This window comes from Lissotriton vulgaris, chromosome 7 (assembly GCF_964263255.1).
Source record: "Lissotriton vulgaris chromosome 7, aLisVul1.2, whole genome shotgun sequence".
NCBI classification, from domain to species: Eukaryota; Metazoa; Chordata; class Amphibia; order Caudata; family Salamandridae; genus Lissotriton; species Lissotriton vulgaris.
The window spans coordinates 1407386939-1407404619 of NC_141695.1; the positions used below are offsets into that span (position 1 = coordinate 1407386939).

The 17681-nt window shown below is 45.0% G+C and overlaps 1 protein-coding gene across 1 annotated transcript in view; it reads right to left on the reverse strand.

Annotated features, from left to right (window-relative positions):
- Nucleotides 1-17681, reverse strand: part of LOC147705735 (sulfotransferase 1C2-like) — a 595887-nt gene that overhangs the window by 420999 nt on the left and 157207 nt on the right. The window contains exon 2 of the mRNA XM_086932182.1: nt 15085-15403. Coding sequence (XP_086788308.1) covers nt 15085-15253 — 169 coding nt within the window. The 5' untranslated portion in view covers nt 15254-15403. The remainder of the gene's footprint in view (nt 1-15084; nt 15404-17681) is intronic.

A 17681-nucleotide genomic window follows, 5' to 3' on the forward strand; every position in this document is an offset into this window, starting at 1 on the left:
CCTCTGACTGCTGTGCCTAATTCTGTGTGCCCGGGTGAGCTACTAAGGCCACCTGGTCTGCTCTGGTAACCTACGGTCTTCCAACGTCTCCTGGCTAATTTAAAGCTAAGTTTACATTTCGAAATCTGTTATCTCGCTGTTGGGACGTGAGCATTGCAGCCCTATGTGTCTTGTTGTTCCTACCCATTTTAGCTTAGTTCTTCCTCTCCACTAGTTTGTGCGGGTGTCTCCCACATTGCCGTCTCGTTCCATAGCTCTGCTATAGGGCATTGCCGCATTCCCCTAGCCTCCTCCCATTGTAGCACTCTCCCCTCAGCCCTAGCCCAATTAATCAAGTCCTTGTTCCAAACTGCCACCAATTTGGACACGAAGTGGAAACATTCGGATTCACAACCTGTAAGACGAAAAACGTGGTGTATGTGATAATATGCCCGTGCAATAAAATTTACATTGGTAAAACAAACCAACAAGAGAATTTGAGAATCTGCCAGCACAGGTCACGAATAAAGAAGAAAGTGCTGACAGCCCCTATGGTTGAGCATTTCATAGAGAATAGCCACAGTGAGAATGATTTTAAATGGACTATCCTTTTTTTCTACCAGTCAGACAAAATGCCCAACAGATGTGGATAGATTTTTGCTACAGAAGGAGGCGTACCTTATCCTCAAATTTAATAGTACATTAACAGGACTTAACAACTTGTCCGAAATATCACGACTGTAAATATGAGAGCGGTTTTTACATACTAATTGAGTTCACAATTAGTTGTGTCCCTGCCATGACCAGTGAGTGTCATCTAAAATGAGCAAGCTAGTTCCCTTTTTTAATTGTTCTAGCTTTGGTTTTTGACCTTTTTAATTTGAGCCTTATCAAAGTTGCATGTAATTAGAAACAGCCTATTTAATGAACAGAAACTACATGTCCCACAATTCCACGGAGCAACCAAGATAAATGTATATGGATATCCCAAAATGGCCCCTGTTACATCAGTATCGAGTGAACTCCTCCCTGAGAGGTTGTAGAGATACAGGTACGTGCCGCGTTATAGAACCGGGCGTATTGGGAGTCGTACTGTAGTGTTAAGAACCCCCAAATAGTAATATTTGTTTTATCCCTAGACGCCGTTAAAGAGGACCCACGCGTTTGGAACACGTTTGCAGTAATTAAAAAAGCGCAGCATGCCCTGCGCGGTAAACGACCCGTGAGGAGAAGATGCAGGACTGAGTGCTTTTAAACAAAGATCCTCGCGTATCTTCTGGATGAAGGTACGTGTTTTTAGGAAGCAGTCTGTTATGATTTAAATGCGATAACACCAATTCGAGGGCTCTAATAAGGTTACTTGTTATTGGCAGAATTAACTTTATAAAACGGACACAAATGCTGATCGACAGCCGCTATTGGAATTGAATCCTTTGATGAGAAAGGTAGAATATAGTTGTTATTTCCACCTTCAATGGGTTCTATGATGTATTTTTTGAGAGGTAATTTAAGCCCTCAACTCCTCCCCTTCTTGTAGGCGGTCCCGTCCTCTACTCAAAGATATAGCACAGCAGTATAGAATATCCTGACCTGGCGAGCATCAAATGTGGCCGGGATTTCAGAAATGGACAGGTACTTTTCAGTGCGAATAATTGGTGGTGTGATTTAAATATAAAAGATGGATGCAGTAAAATAATAAATCTTTATTGTTTTTCTGCATGTTGACACAGATAAGTGACAGAGCCCTGATGCAAAACAACAGTTGATGGACAGAATGCAGAACAATGTCATACATTCACCCCAGTACAGAGATCTGGGCCTAAATCCATCGTTTTTTTGCACTCCACACCACCCCAGTTCAGACATGGCCATATGCAAATCAGCCTTGACCCTGTGCCTCATGGGAACAGTCCAGCCCGAACTGCCAAGCCATGTCTTTCCTGGACCGGAATCAAGCATCCTCGGACTGGTTTCTGGCTATCAGCCGTCTTCAGCCAGGATAGCTTGACTCCAGTGGTGTGGAGAGCATGGGACTCACGTCTGAGCATACCCATCCCACTCGGGGTGACGAATGCAAAACAACAGTTGATGGACAGAATGCAGAACAATGTCATACATTCACCCCAGTACAGAGATCTGGGTCTAAATCCATAGTTTTTTTGCACTCCACACCACCCCAGTTCAGACATGGCCATATGCAAATCAGCCTTGACCCTGTGCCTCATGGGAACAGTCCAGCCCGAACTGCCAAGCCATGTCTTTCCTGGACCGGAATGAAGCATCCTAGGACCGGTTTCTGGCTATCAGCCGTCTTCAGCCAGGATAGCTTGACTCCAGTGGTGTGGAGAGCATGGGACTCACGTCTAAGCATACCCATCCCACTTGGGGTGATGAATGCAAAACAACAGTTGATGGACAGAATGCTAAACAATGTCATACATTCACCCCAGTACAGAGATCTGGGTCTAAATCCATAGTTTTTTTGCACTCCACACACCCCAGTTCAGACATGGCCATATGCAAATCAGCCTTGACCCTGTGCCTCATGGGAACAGTCCAGCCCGAACTTCCAAGCCATGTCTTTCCTGGACCGGAATGAAGCATCCTAGGACCGGTTTCTGGCTATCAGCCGTCTTCAGCCAGGATAGCTTGACTCCAGTGGTGTGGAGAGCATGGGACTCACGTCTAAGCAAACCCATCCCACTCGGGGTGACGAATGCAAAACAACAGTTGATGGGCAGAATGCAGAACAATGTCATACATTCACCCCAGTACAGAGATCTGGGCCTAAATCCTTCGTTTTTTTGCACTCCACACACCCCAGTTCAGACATGGCCATATGCAAATCAGCCTTGACCCTGTGCCTCATGGGAACAGTCCAGCCCGAACTGCCAAGCCAGGTCTTTCCTGGTCCGCAATCAAGCATCCTAGGACCGGTTTCTGGCTATCAGCCGTCTTCAGCCAGGATAGCTTGACTTCAGTGGTGTGGGGAGCATGGGACTCACGTCTGAGCATACCTAAAAAAAGTGCAAAAAACGATGGATTTAGGCCCAGATCCCTGTACTGGGGTGAATGTATGACATTGTTCTGCATTCTGTCCATCAACTGTAGTTTTTGCATTTGTCACCCAGAGCCCTGATGACAGTCCATTAACTGGTTTCAAGGGACTAGAAACGCGTCGGCACATCGGAGGGAGCTATTTGTAACAACAAGCGTTATAACTGGCAAATGCCGGTTGTTAAGTAGTTTCCAAACAGAAGTTCTTGCTCTTTCCTCCTTGACTTTGTCCCTTTTCCTTCTTTTTTATGAATATAGATTAGTTCTATTAGTTAAACAGTTTCCTAAATTATTTTTGTTTGTTTTTTGTATCACATGTAGAATGTATGACAATTGTATAATTGAACTGTATATATTTCCTTGTCTTGTAAATGGTATGGTATAGATTTAATTGTGAATAAGTAAATGTATGTTTTTTCCTTCTTTGTATAAACTATAAAAATATCAGAAATATACTGAAGTAGACGGGAATAAATAAACCTACCAGGTAAGAAATCGTGTTTGTCCCATTCCTCTTAATAATTTGCTTCTTTCCATAGAAATAGGTGGGTGTTTGCAATGTGTTTTGTCAATTCAGAATAGGGTCCAGCCTCCCCCACTCCTTGTACGGACCTAACTCCTTAGTTTCTAAAAAAAAAAAAAAAACTATTGTAGCTGGGCTGCTAACATATTGAGCTTAAAATTCGGCACCCCCAGTCCCCTTTCTGTCAAAGGACATTGGAGCATCTTCAGTGACACTCTCCTGCACTCGTCTCCCCACGCTAAATCACATAGAAGAGAATTCAGCAAACGAAACTACCCTGGGGGCATCAGGACTTAGAGATTGACAAAAAAAATAGAGAAGTCCTTTTAGACAGGGAGATCATAGCCATTATGGGCAACTGTAGGGTGCCCCAGAAACTGACACAGGATCTAAGAACTTTCAAGGCTCTGTCCAGGTTTCCTTCCCTCAAATTGTCTACTGAACGGAAGACATGTATACCCAAATATTTAAAAAATGGGGGCCCAATTAATGCCCTGCATCAAGATACTCGGCCTAGATATGGGACCCGCCACTTGGAACAAGTACATCTTGGCTCTATTGACCCAGAGGCCTGATATACCAGCAAATCCCTCCAAGAGCTGTATGGACGTGGCAGTACCAGTCACCGACTCCTCCAGATAGATCAGCGGGTCATCTGCATAGAGGGAAATAGTGTGGACCTGCGCTCCCACTCTAAGGCCCATCCACACATCTCCCTGGCGTACCCTCTCAGCCAATGGTTAAATAGCTAAGTCAAACAGGAGAGGAGGCAGCCCTGCCAGGTTCTTCGGAAGATCTGGTATTGACAGGAGATTGTTTTAACCGTCTCAACCCGAGCCGTCAGCACCTCATATATGAGCTGCACCCACTTCACCAACCTGCTCCCAAGGCCTATTTGCATCGCAACATGGTTTCAAACAGGTATTCCCAGCAAACTGTATCAAATGATCTTTCCAAATCAATGGAAAGTACTGCTGCCTGTTACCAAGAAGTCGCCTCTGGATGATAAAGGATGGAGTAGAGCCGACGCCAGTTGTAGGAGGTATTGCGGGAGGGGACAAAGCCGTTCTGGTCATGTGGGGACACAGTCTACTCTCTAGAATCTTGCTAAGAATTTTAAAATCAAGGTTGAGCATGGAGAGAGGCCAAAAATCTGCCACCTGGGCACCTGTGTTCTTAGTTTTGTGGAGGGTCACTAAACTCAGTGCCAGAGTGGCACTGTATCTCTTGTAAAATTCTGCCAAAAGGCCATCCGGTCCGAGAGTCATACTGGGAGCCATGTCTGCAATGGCTGCATGTACCTCATGCTGAGTCACAGGCCCTCCCAGTTCCTCCTGAACCCGCCTGTCTACCGTCCGGAGCTGCAGGGGTTCTAAGAAGTCCCCTATAGATGTTAGGGGAACCTCTCTCCGGGCAGCATACAATCTCCCATAATACTCTTGGATTAAAATGTTAATTTCCTCAGGTACACTAGATCCCCTGACTCTGCCCTGAGCTGTGTAATCGGCGACCCACGGGTCTCTCCTGTGATCAGGCAGGCCAAGAGGCGACCAGCTCTCCCCTCCTCCTTCTGTACCCTATCCAGATGAGCCTTAGAATTGTGACATCTCAGCCTTTCCAATATTGCATTGTGGCTCACCCATGTTTCCTGCAGTTTCAAAACCCTGGACATTGTCCAGTTGCTGTAGCTGTCCCTCTAAATCAAATATCTCTTGATGGATACCTCTTTGTATCCCAATGGACTGGCCCATGCAGTGTCTCCTCACCACCACTTTAAGTACCTCCCCCTCGACTAGTACTAATGTAGCTGTGTGGGCATTAGTGAGGAAGTAAGATTCAACAAGCATGTTCAGTGGGGCCCTAAATGGGACATCCTCCTGGGTCAACAGGTTGAGCCTCCATGAAGGGATTGGGGAATGCCTCTCTAGGGGCCGATGCATCAGCAGTAATGGGCTGTGGTCGGAAACAGTGCACCCCAAATATTCAGTGTCAACATTAGAGCCACTGAGGGTCGTGGTACACATGAAAGTGTCAATTCTAGTATGGACCTTGGGAGAAGAAAGTATACTCTCTGTCTGCTGGATGCTGCATACTACATTCCAGTCCCCAGCGGCTCATCCAGTCCCAAAACCCAGCAGCAGTAGGTGTGACTGTGCACCCACGAGGGGGAGGGATCAGTCAACCATAACATCTGCTACACAATTGAAATCTCCACCCAATATCACTGGACCGCCATCTGCCCTTCCATCTTGACCGAGAAGGAAGTAAGGAAAGCAACCTGATCCAGGTTAGGGGCACAAGTGTTACCCAGCATTATCTCCTGTACCGCTAACCTTCCCAACAGGAGGAAGTATCTGCCTTCGCTATCTGTCAATGAGTTATTTGTAGAAGACATAGTTGTAGTACAACACTCAAAGACCTCAGCACGCCACCCCCTCATTGGTAAATCTCCTCAGAAACCGTTTCCACCCAAATCTGCAAACAATATAACAGAATTTAAAAACAAAACCCCCATGTTGAACAACCCCCATGTCCCAGAGCAGTCCAGCAACGTCGACTGCCCAAACTTCACATACAACATTAAGCGCTAAGGAAGACCCAAACCTCACCGGGTAAGGATCCTAGGGGGATGCAGCAGTTCCCAAGCTTGGCCAAAAAGGATATGAGGTGCTTAAGGTGCTCCGGTCTTAGACTGTCTATGCCAGTCCGGACCCCGGGTGAATCTCCAGAGGCCTCCATCATCCAGGGGGTCACAGCATCGCAGGCCATATTCCAGTGCTAAACGATCTCATCTGCTGTCTTCGGAGTCACCACCGGCAGCGGATATCCAACAGAGTGAGAAGAGTCAGATTCAATCCCCTTAGTTTACCTCGAAGAGAGGGTCCCAGACTCTGATGTGGTCTTCCTTTCCCGCATAATGGTCACCACAGCCTGCAGCACTTTCTTTTTGTGTTTGTGACAAGCTCTGTTTCTTCGGGACCCTACGCCTCAACCGGTTCCTTGAACGTTTTCTGGGTTTGCGGGCCCCGGGCTGTCAGTGAGCGCCCCGTCGAGCCAGCAGGCCTCCAGATTTGTAGGTCTGAACCCATTCCCAGGAGGAACTAGGATCATCATGAAAGTGGGCATTCCCACCTACAATTATGCGCAATTGGGCCGGGAATATAAAGAAATTCTGGATTCCTTCTTCCCTCTATACCTTCTAGACCTCAAGGAAAGAGGTGCGCCTCCTATGAACCTCCAGATTATAGTCTGGAAAAAAATAGAGACTCTGCTGTTGTCTATCCCGTACGGGCCCTCCGTCCAAGCTTTCTGCAGGAGCAAATCCCCTTCTCTGAAGTGGAGGAGTCCAGCTACCACCAGGCGTGGTGGCCACCCCGGGGTCAGAGGCTTGGGCAGTACACGGTGCGCCCTCTCCAGGGTGTAGAAGGCAGACAGGCACTCCGACGCAACCGCCGTCCACAGTCACCATTCCAGGTAGGGCGCCATGTCTTTACCTTCCACTCCTTCAGGTAGGCCGAGCACCCTGATGTATGTTCTCCCATTCCTGCCTTCAGCATCTTTGGTCCTTTTCTCCATCGAGCATACTCTTTTCTTCAGCTTTCCCACATATACGGTCAGTGCCCACTGTGCTGGAGCCAATTCCACAAGTGTAGATTTTGTTTGATTCACTCTCTCGGTCAGTTTTGCGTGCGCCACTGGGAGGAGACCCAGTCCAACAGACACTGTGCTGATATCCTGGTGCAGTGTGGCCTTCGAATCTGTGATTGCCTACAGGATCTTAGTCAACTGCAGCTGTACCGGATCAGCCTGCTTGGCCTGCATCCCAACCTGCTAGGTTCCTCTTGCTCCTGGGGAGGCCCCGTTTGTCTTGCTCTGGGCTTACCCATATTGTAAGGGATATTTCCCTCCTTATCACTCATCAAATGTATGCTGCTGGGAGGTATCTATCCTACAAGTCTATCCCCTAATATTGAGGGTCTTGATGGGCGATGCCAGCTACACATAGATCGGGATAGTTCAACTGTACTGGCCCTAGCAGGGCACACCATTCTTCCTCGAGGAGACACCACCTTTAGGGTCTACATAGTATTTTTCCCTTTCAGTGTGCTCGTAGTCCTGATCACATGGACAATGCAACGGTTAGGGGGTATTCTCTTTTCCCCTTGTCTAACGCCCAGCACGTGGTGCTGCTCTGCTTAATTTGATATTTGTCCACTTGGGCCAATATTTCCCCTGTCCCAAGTCCATCTGTTGATGCAACTCTCAGAACTAGCCTGAACAGGGCCCGTGTATTTGGCCCCAGCTAGTCACTGTTAAGCAGTTCCCACATGCCTTCCATAGGAGGATCCAGGCCTCCTTTAAGAGTCTTCAGTCTCGGTTCACAGCTGCTCCCATCGTCCTGCACCTCAGCAGGCAACCCCTGCCCAGCGGCCTCCTCCACTTGTCATGCTCCCCCAACGGGTGCTAGGTCTGTATAGATGTTGCCGGCAAGTCTGTTGGGGTGACTCCATGACAGGCAAGTGCCACCGCCCCCGCCCAATAGCGGGGCAATACAGTTTAACTCGGTGCACCTCCTCAGGTCAGGGGTCCAACTTTTTTGCTCAGGGAGTTCTGTTCCCAGGTCCGGGCACTGTCTGTCCAATTCCACCACTGCTGCTCTCCTATTGCAAGCAGGGGATGTTAAAACACAATCCACCGTCGGCTCAACGGCGTCCCGATCTGCTTCTCTACTCAACCCGCTCACTTTCGGCTGCTCCTGTTGTCCCTCTACATTCCATGCAGCAGTTATGGGGAGGCGGCCTCTCAGACTCGCTCACTCCCGGGCGGCATTGCCTCACTCTGCTTGACTCCCCAGAGGTGCCCCCGTCCAATCTCACCAGCCACCATCTATTCAGCATGCTTAACAACCCCGAACTGTGCCCCGTGAGAGAGATCTGCTCCCATTCTCTACAGCACTTCGATCTGCTCCACAGTTCGGGTGCCCCACGCTGCCCTTCCTCCCTGCCTCGATCGTGGTCGGGACTGTGTCCCCGCTCAGGCTCCCGCTGTCACACACCTCCTTGCGGCTCATGGGGGGGGGGGGGGGGGGGGGGACTTCAACATTTCCCGGCCCCTCTCACCTGGGCTCCTGCACTCGACTTCCTTTAGTCAGGGCAGGCTGCTGCGTAATGCACGGCGCTGCGCCTCCAGCATTGGCCTGCGCCGTCCGGAGCATTTCACGTCAGGTTCGGTCGCCCGCCTTCTCCCGGGCAGTCACCCACCTCAAATCTGAACCGGGTGTGGGGGGGGGTTTGGGGGGGGGAGCTTTTTGCTTCCGTAGTGCCCTCCACCCGGTGACAGGGTCCAGGCGTCCGATAGGCAGAATATTTTGCTGGCCGGTGCGAAGCACCTGCCACCATCTTTGGCTGCCATGCAAAGCCCCCACCCATCTTAATGCAATGAATAACCCAGTTGTGTGTCTTCTTCTGTAGAACGTAGCAGCAAATTCCAGGGTGCAGCTGAAAGTGTGTATATTTTTTGCGAGCCAGATATGATAAAATATTAGGAAGTTACATTGTTAGCTGCTAATCAATGGGCATTTCGTAACCTATAACTGTAGTCTACTAAACTAAGGACCGGTTTAATTGTAGCCGAAATACAAGCACAAAACTGTGAATATTCAATTATAGTTGTTACCTGACATACTATCTTGTGTGCAACACTCGGGGAAACAACTGCCACAGCATAACAAGCAGTGCATATGCTCCTAATCTTATAATGTAAACTTCACAACAGTAATGAGAAATAGGCCTGCTCAAGTTTACTGTCCTGGGGCACAACTCCATTGATACAACTTACGCCTTCGCAAACAAAATTATACACTTGGGCTGCATCAACGTCGCTAAACAGTTACGGTTAATTTGTAGCGACAATGATACAAAAGAAAACTAAGGTACAAGCACCCTTCCATGTGCTTCAAGACTCAGCATCAAGTGCTTTTCAGCTGAGTTTATGTACAGTCGCTGATATGGGATTGATTTCTGTGAATTTAAACATGAATGCTCATTACAAATTAGTACGTCAGTTGCAATCGTTATTTCATGGTTTGGGAAAAGTTAAGATTACGAAAGTAAAGTTGCATATTAATGAAGGCATCCGTCCAGTTGCTCAGAGACTTCGACAAATTGCTTTTGATTTGCAAGAAGCTGTTGAAAAAGAAGTTGAAGTGTTACTTAAGCATGACATTATTGAGCATTCAACTTGTCCAACGTCATGGGTTTCTCCCATAGTGGTAGTGCCTAAATCGGACAGTGAGGGAGCTGTACGCATATGTGTTGACATGAGTCAGGCAAACAAGGCAATTAAATGAGAACAACATCCAGGTCCAGATATTGCTGACATAATAGCGCAATTAAATGGTGCAAAGGTCTTCTCTCGCCTTGAATTAAATAAAGGTTACCATCAGTTAGAACCTGAAGAGAATTCCAGGTACATTACAACCTTTTCTATATATGCTGGTCTGTTTCGAAACAAAAGACTACGTTTTGATGTGCCATCGGCTGTTGAACTGTTTAAAGACATCATTCAACCTATCCTACAGCCTGTCATGAATGCATTCAATTACAGCGATGACAGATTGGTTTTCGGAGCAACACAAAAAATACATGCTAAAGCTCTTACACAATGATGTCTTTTGCTTGCTGATGCAGGTTTGACTTTTAACGCAGACAAGAGTGAGTTCCATAAGACAAAGCTAAAATTCTTGGGCCATATCTTTTCGGATAGGGGTATGTCACCAGATCCTTCTAAAGAAAAAGTGCTGTCAAATACTGATCCCCACAAGATGTTTCTATGGTGTGTCCAGCTAAAAACAAGACTCTGCCACTGTTAGTGCACTGTTGAAAGACTTGACAACATTTTTTTATTTTATTTAATTAATGTAAGAAAAGCTTCTAAAGAATCAAACCAGCCATTGAGAATGCTATGGAAATGGCGTACTTCAATCATAAGCTTCATACAGAGTTAGTTATTGAGTGCTAGCCCCTTCAGGTTAGGAGCTATCCTTGCACAGCAAAGTGGACACATGAATCTTCAAAGGCATATTGATGCATATGCAAGTAACAGTTTGCCTCAATCAGAATGTACTCACTCACAACCTGAAAAGAAAGCTTAGCTGTGTTATGCGCTTGTGAACATTTTCATGTCATCCTGTATGGAAAGCCTTTTATGCTAGTCACCATATTTGGAAAGCCTAAGGCCAAAATGCATCGATGCATTGAATGATGGGGACTACGATTGCAAGAGCATAGTTACACCAGTGAGCATCGTCCAGGGAAAGATCAAAACCCTGCTGACTACTTTTCCTGAGTACCTATATAAGTTGACAGAACTCCTTCAAAGGGTAGCGATAATGGGTACCCCTAACAGGAAAGGCACACATTTATACTACAGGCACACATCACTTTCCCTGGCTGTGAATGGCACAAATACAAGGAGTAGAATTTACCTGGGAACTACAAGTCCCAAGAAGCTTAGGGGCTAGGCTACCAGAAGTAGGCGTTAGACAGGATTAGTTCCTACTTAAGCCCTGCATCCGCCAACAACGGGGCTTGCCAAACTGCCTTCGGAGCCTTTCTACCGACCCGTCTTGCCGCACTCTTCCTTTCCCGCCGTGAGTTGCTGCAAGGTAAAGCTGCGGCATTTCCTTCCCCAGTAGCGTTCTTTAGCGCTATTTCGAACTCGTCCGAGATTTTGTTTCCTGTTTTGTCCTTCAATCAGAGCGGAGCGAGGAGGCTCTCGCTTCAAGGACTACGCATTACTCCCTTCACCTGCATTTCTAAAGAAGCGCGTGAAGCGCTTTCTGGATTCCAGTGTCCGGCGTGTGCAGCAAGTAAAAACACTGTTTACTTGTACCGTGCTTGGGACGCTTCATTTCTCAGCACTTTTGGAGCTAAGCGCAAATCTACTTTATTTGTCAAGTTTAATACCTCTGTGGAGCCTGAGCATATTTCGGGGAAAAAGTCTACAAGGATATAGGAGAGTCACGTAAGAGAGTCGGAGACCCCGCATGAAGGCGCTCTCCTCTCTAACGAAATACACCATCTACCCTCAGCACTCCTCCCTCACCACCAGGATATCCAGGCATCAGAATAACACAGGTATTACGTATCACTCATGAGAGTCGGAGACTGCGCATAAAGGCGCTCTCCTCTTGTGACGCAGTATTACTTTTTCCTTACTTTGTTTCTACAGGAAGCCACGCTATATTGTAAACATCTTCAATACTTTTGAGTTGTGCTTATCATATGGTGTGCGAGATCCATTACAAGCTGGGAATTACTTACCTTTGCATCCTATACCAGGGAACGCTTTGTTGGTAAAGAGGTATTCTGCTGACATAACTCCTGTAAGTGTATTTTGTAAGTGCTATCCGGTAGTATATGTATGTTGAATGTATGTGGTGCTTCTCATACTATTCTTGCTTTCTATTATCTGCAGGGGTCCCTGAGGGTGCCAAGAGACTGTTACCAAATCCTGTACAGAAACAGGACATCTTTTATTGTTTTCTCCCCTTCCCTTCCCTTTTCCCTGGATACTTCTCTTCCCATAGTGTGTTATTTCATTGTGGTGAGATCAGTGTTTGAGGGAGGTTGGGAAACTAATCTTCACGGCATTGTTCCCGCTGGCCGTACTTAAGGTTAGTTATAATAGTATAAATGCACAATGGCAATATGGGTGATATGAAAGAAGACGAAAGGCAAGTAAGTGGTATATGCACTGGAAGAATATATTAAATACCAGCAAAAATAGATACACATGTAAACAATTCGCACATTTATATACATTTGTACAATTTCAAAACAGTGTAATTGTGTCCCAAGTGAATAGATTCTGGCAAAAAAACTAAACATATTCCAACAAATCATAGTGAAAAAAGTGACATTAGGTTCCTAACATGGATTCGTATTTTGCAAAGGAAAAGAAGCAACCTGTATAATAATTTTCCAAATGAATGCAAGAAGATAATACTGAAGGTTCAGATGATGAGGGGGGGGGACGATTGAGTTGCTTTAGCTGATTGACAGGGGGGTGCTGATATAGTTTGAGTCAAGGCAGGCACGCTGACCGTCTGACGTGAGCGGAGATAATCAGAGGGTCTATATTGGACTACCATATGTATCCGTACTGCGGATACCGGTGTACTACCTCGTCGATAATACCGAATTTCTGTGTAAAATGGACAAGAACTGTTGAGTCTATTGATTTGGTTATTTTTGTAGTAAAATGTAAAAATAAGACGTCATTTGAATGTAAATACGAAATGTTAGTACACGTGATGCATATAATACTTTCTATGCTGCCGGGTCTGACGCTATTGGCTGAAGAGCTGTGTATAAGTTCTATCCTTACTTATTGATGTGTCGCAGCCGGCCCCAGGGTTGTAGGCTCCATGCTGTGTACTGCTTACAAATGCTAATAAACGTCTTACAAAAAAAAATTAAAAAAATTAACTGTCTATAACTCAGGGAAGAATTATCCTACGATGATTGAGAATTCTGATTCTAGAGAGTCTGAGACAGAAAATAATTGAAGTGGCCCATGAAGGACATTGTGTAATTGTTTCTACAAAACAAGCTCTCCTAGACCATGTCTGAAATTAAAGGCCTGGTATCTATGCAACTGCCTTTCTGCAAAGAATCAACTCATCACACCTTGACCATGTCAGAACTCTCAAAGCATGCATGGGAGGGAATAGCCATAGACTTTTATGATCCACTTGACAATAGACATCACCTGCTGGTGATAGTATTCACGATTTCCATTAATTGAAGATCTACACAAAAACGAGTCCTTGAAAGACTAGATGGCATCACTGCACCATGGGGTTTTACAGCCATAGGGAAGTCTGACAATGGCCTGCCTTGGAGGCAAGCACACAAACAACGGAGACTTGGCAGGAGGGTCTAGGGCAAGCATGCGGAAAACAGAGGGTGGGTGAGGGACTGGGAAGAAATATGGAGGGGGAGAGGTACAGAAGAGAGATCACAGAAAAACACATGCACTCTTGTAGAGCGCTTAAATAAAATGAAAAAATAGCACCTGGAACATGAGCAGTGAAAGGACAGAAGTAATGTGTCCATGCTCCAAGGGAAGGATGAACAGAAGAACAGCAGGGCTGGCTTTAGTGCTGGTGACAATCTTTTTTGGTGCCCCTCCATATGACCATCTTCTCGAACTCCCTCATTCCCACCCTGTAAAAGAGCCCCTCATCTCTCCATAGCATCTCTCTGAAATACATTTCATTGGTAAAGGCTGGCTTTACAAACCCACGCAGCTATCCCCATAAAATACAGATCTGTACTTTGCAGCAGGCAAATTTACCCTCAGGAATACTTTATGGTGAGTCAAAACTGACACTTGATAAAACGCTGATCTTTCTCTCTCTCTAGCAGGAACATTAATAACAAGAGTTGTCATTACATTTTTATTGCTGCTTGAAAGCTGGACGCACAAGGAACTTTGCAGCAGGTGCTCTAAAATCCTACATTACTGCTAAACACTGCGACCCCTCCGGTGAGGACAGTGCCCCCCCTCGAGGTCAGCACCCAGTGTAGCCACACCAGTTGCACCCCCCTAAAGCCGGCGCTGGCGAAGAGGAAGGAAGTCTATGGAAGGTGACAAGAAGTAAGCAAATTAGAGGACAATAAAGCCAACCAGAAGTAAGTAATGGGTAGCTTCTAAGCTCTCTGTAAGGTAACAAAAGTTTGCACTAGCGACAGTGCATATGGTGTCTTAGACAAGACTTGAGAAATTGAGTGTTAAGCTGTCCAAATGTGCTCCAGCACCCTACTATGCAGGGAGAACATCAACTGGTTGGCAAAAATGAGGCATATCTACAAGTTACTATGACAGGTAAGTTATTCTTCTTAGTAAGTTAAATTGTAGGTTCTAAGATTTCCTGTGGTCTGCAGGCTCTGATGTCATTGTGAATCCTGACCTGATCGCCTCAATTTTCCGTCATTCTAAGGTAGGAAAACTGAATAACATTAAATTAGGTAACACTTACACATGCTATTTATAAAAACAAGTTAGTATTACATGGCTGAATTGTATCTGCTACAGCCTATGCCTTTGAAGGACAATCCATAAGAATATTGTGTTCTACAGTCGCTCCTCTGAATATGCCCAGAACCTATGTTAAATTGAATGGTACTGGAGAAGACAGGGTGGTTAATAACATTGGGTCTCCTTGTAATATCTGGGGAACTGGCCGGATGTTCTTGGCACCAACCCTCCAACATATTATTTATTTTATGCTTTTTGCTGTAACTATCTAATAACTTCACTTACAGTGTTGTGATTTCTTGTTTCCTTTCTCCAAGTGTTTTCAAAAGCTTAAAGCACTGTTATGGTAGGTTGAACAAAATTTCCTTCACACTCTACACTCCTTCATGAAATTACCTTTTCTGACTTCCCCATTTTTTAAAATGTTTAACCAGTTATCTTTATCACCCATTCCCTGCCTCTCTTGGGACAAGTCTCACCTGCTTTGGGGTAGGTACAAATTAGCAAGTCATCCGACCGGGCCTTGAATCTCCAGATCTGGTCCCATATATCGCAGGTAGTTTTGACCAACGGGATGCCCTCTACCTCCCCATATTCCGGGCGGGTTTGCAGCATCTCCTTCAGACTCTCCATCATCTCCGGGTCCATGCTGAGGCTGCGTAATCCTGTTTGTGGTGATGTAGTTAACGGGTGGAGGGACGGGTCACAGGGGCAGGTACGAGTCACAGGTGCAAGTGCAGATCCCCAGTGGAAGTCCCGGTATCAGATTGAGCTGCTGTGGGTCGATGACCAGAGATGCTAAAAAAACATGAAAATAGTGTTGTGTTAATGAGTATATACTAGAGCTCCTACACTGTGAAAGTTTTTCATAATTCCAAACAGCTCTCTTAATTTTTAATTCCTCTACCCCTATCCCCTCACACTATTTTCTTCACTCTTCCTACTACCTCCTATATGCCCTAAAGCCATGGCTGCCATGTGTCCTCATATCATTCATGACAACATCAGGTGGTGCCGACCTTTCAACCTCACTTCGCAATGAGGAAATTTGCCCTTACAAATCTAGGCCAAAAAGTCTCAGCATGTAAAGGTCAGCTAGATATAAAGAAAGGACTGACTGAAAATGCCACACTTGACATTGTTCTGCTCAGCAGCGACACAGCTCCTACCATGGCTCACGATCATACGTTGTGGGGTAATCAGCATTCCTACCATAATTGACTACAGTAGCTGCCATTTTATTTCTTCTCATGGATAAGAACTTAGACAATACTTGGATTTCTTTTATCTAATAGCACTTAGAATACCGAGAATCGTGAACATGCTTAACAGCAATATTATAAAATCCCTGGATGGAACATGCTGGCAATTGGCTTACAGTTCAGGGCTGGTTGACAGTGTCACACTATATGGAGAACAGCTACAAGGTATGTATAGTCATAGCAGGAGTGCTCTTAGTTGTACTGACTATAACTCGCGCGCTCGCAATCCACTGCTGATGAGATCACACATTACATCATTCATGACATGGTCAGTGACATCACTAATGACATCACTGATGACATATCCCAGGACATCACTGATGCCATCATCCACGTGACAGTCTGATACACCTCATCATACACTAGCATAACCTTTTAACACTCATTATAAAATATAGCGTACCATATTTGAATGATTTGACACACCAATCCAAGTTTCTAAAAACCCACTCAGAGATTCCTACATCTATACACACATCTAAACACTTACCTATAGATTCACTCATACATGTTAACAAAGATCAATAGAATACTATTAAATATACTTATACACCTACATCGACATTACATACCAGCACACATCCTATTCACTTATGCAGTCATCCTACTCACTTATGCAAACAATTGATCATACTTATATTTACTAAGCTACACACTTATACAAACACCACTTTATTCATATAGATAGTAACTCATACTTAGTGTGTTATAAAATCACTATTACAAGTATACAGTTTTCGATACAATCACTCATACAATCACTGAGTCTTAAGTATACTCACATACACTGCCTTTTATATTTCTACTTTGTTGGACATGTATCATTGAGAAATATAGTTACTCATCACCACACCCATATGGAGATTCACTCACCCAAACAAGTGTTTCCACGTGCAGTCATAACCTCATATACCTACTAAATCAACTATTTACACATCTTTGGACAGTCACACACCTCCCCCCCGAACCACACACTCATTCACTATTCAATACCGATACTCACTTAGCTAATTATTACGAATATAGACTTTCACATAGCTAGTAACCAACTTATGTAGTAGTTTGCACAATAAGAGATAGAGTGTAACAGATATTCGCACAGTTTAATCACTATCTCATATATTTAGTGAGACACTTTAAAAAAGTCAATTAAACAGTCAATCATAGTGCTTCTAAATCCTCCATCCAGACACCCACAAAAACACTCAGTCTTTAACGCAGATTGCTATATAAATAATCCTTACTTAAATATCGAACCAAATCACATTCGCTGGATGAAGTCATCAGTGATGTCATTTGAGATGTCATCAGTGATGTCACTGACCATGTCATGAATGATGTAATATATGACATCATCAGCAGTGGATTGCGGGAGCGCGAGTTATAGTTAGTACAACTAACTATAACGGAGGAATTTCGATGGTATATTCAAAATACACACCTCTGCCAAAGAGTATGGAGATGCACTCAACTCCAAGCGGCATTCCTTGTCAATATTCAAACAATCCAGGTAATATTTTGTGATGAGGCCCAACGTGTTTCAAACTTTTCAATCCTTGCTCACGGGCCAATTAGCGGCAATTACAGCATGCCACGCTTTCCATCCATTTATTTGCTTGATAACAATTTTGCTCAAGTGAGCATCTCAATGACATGACATATATATACATATATATATTCACTGAAAAAACCATAGGTTGTCATGAGATATGTCACTGACCATGTCATGAGTGATGTAATATGTGACATCATCAGCAGTGCATTGCGGGCGCGCAAATTATAGTTAGCTGAACTAACTATAACGGGGGAATTTG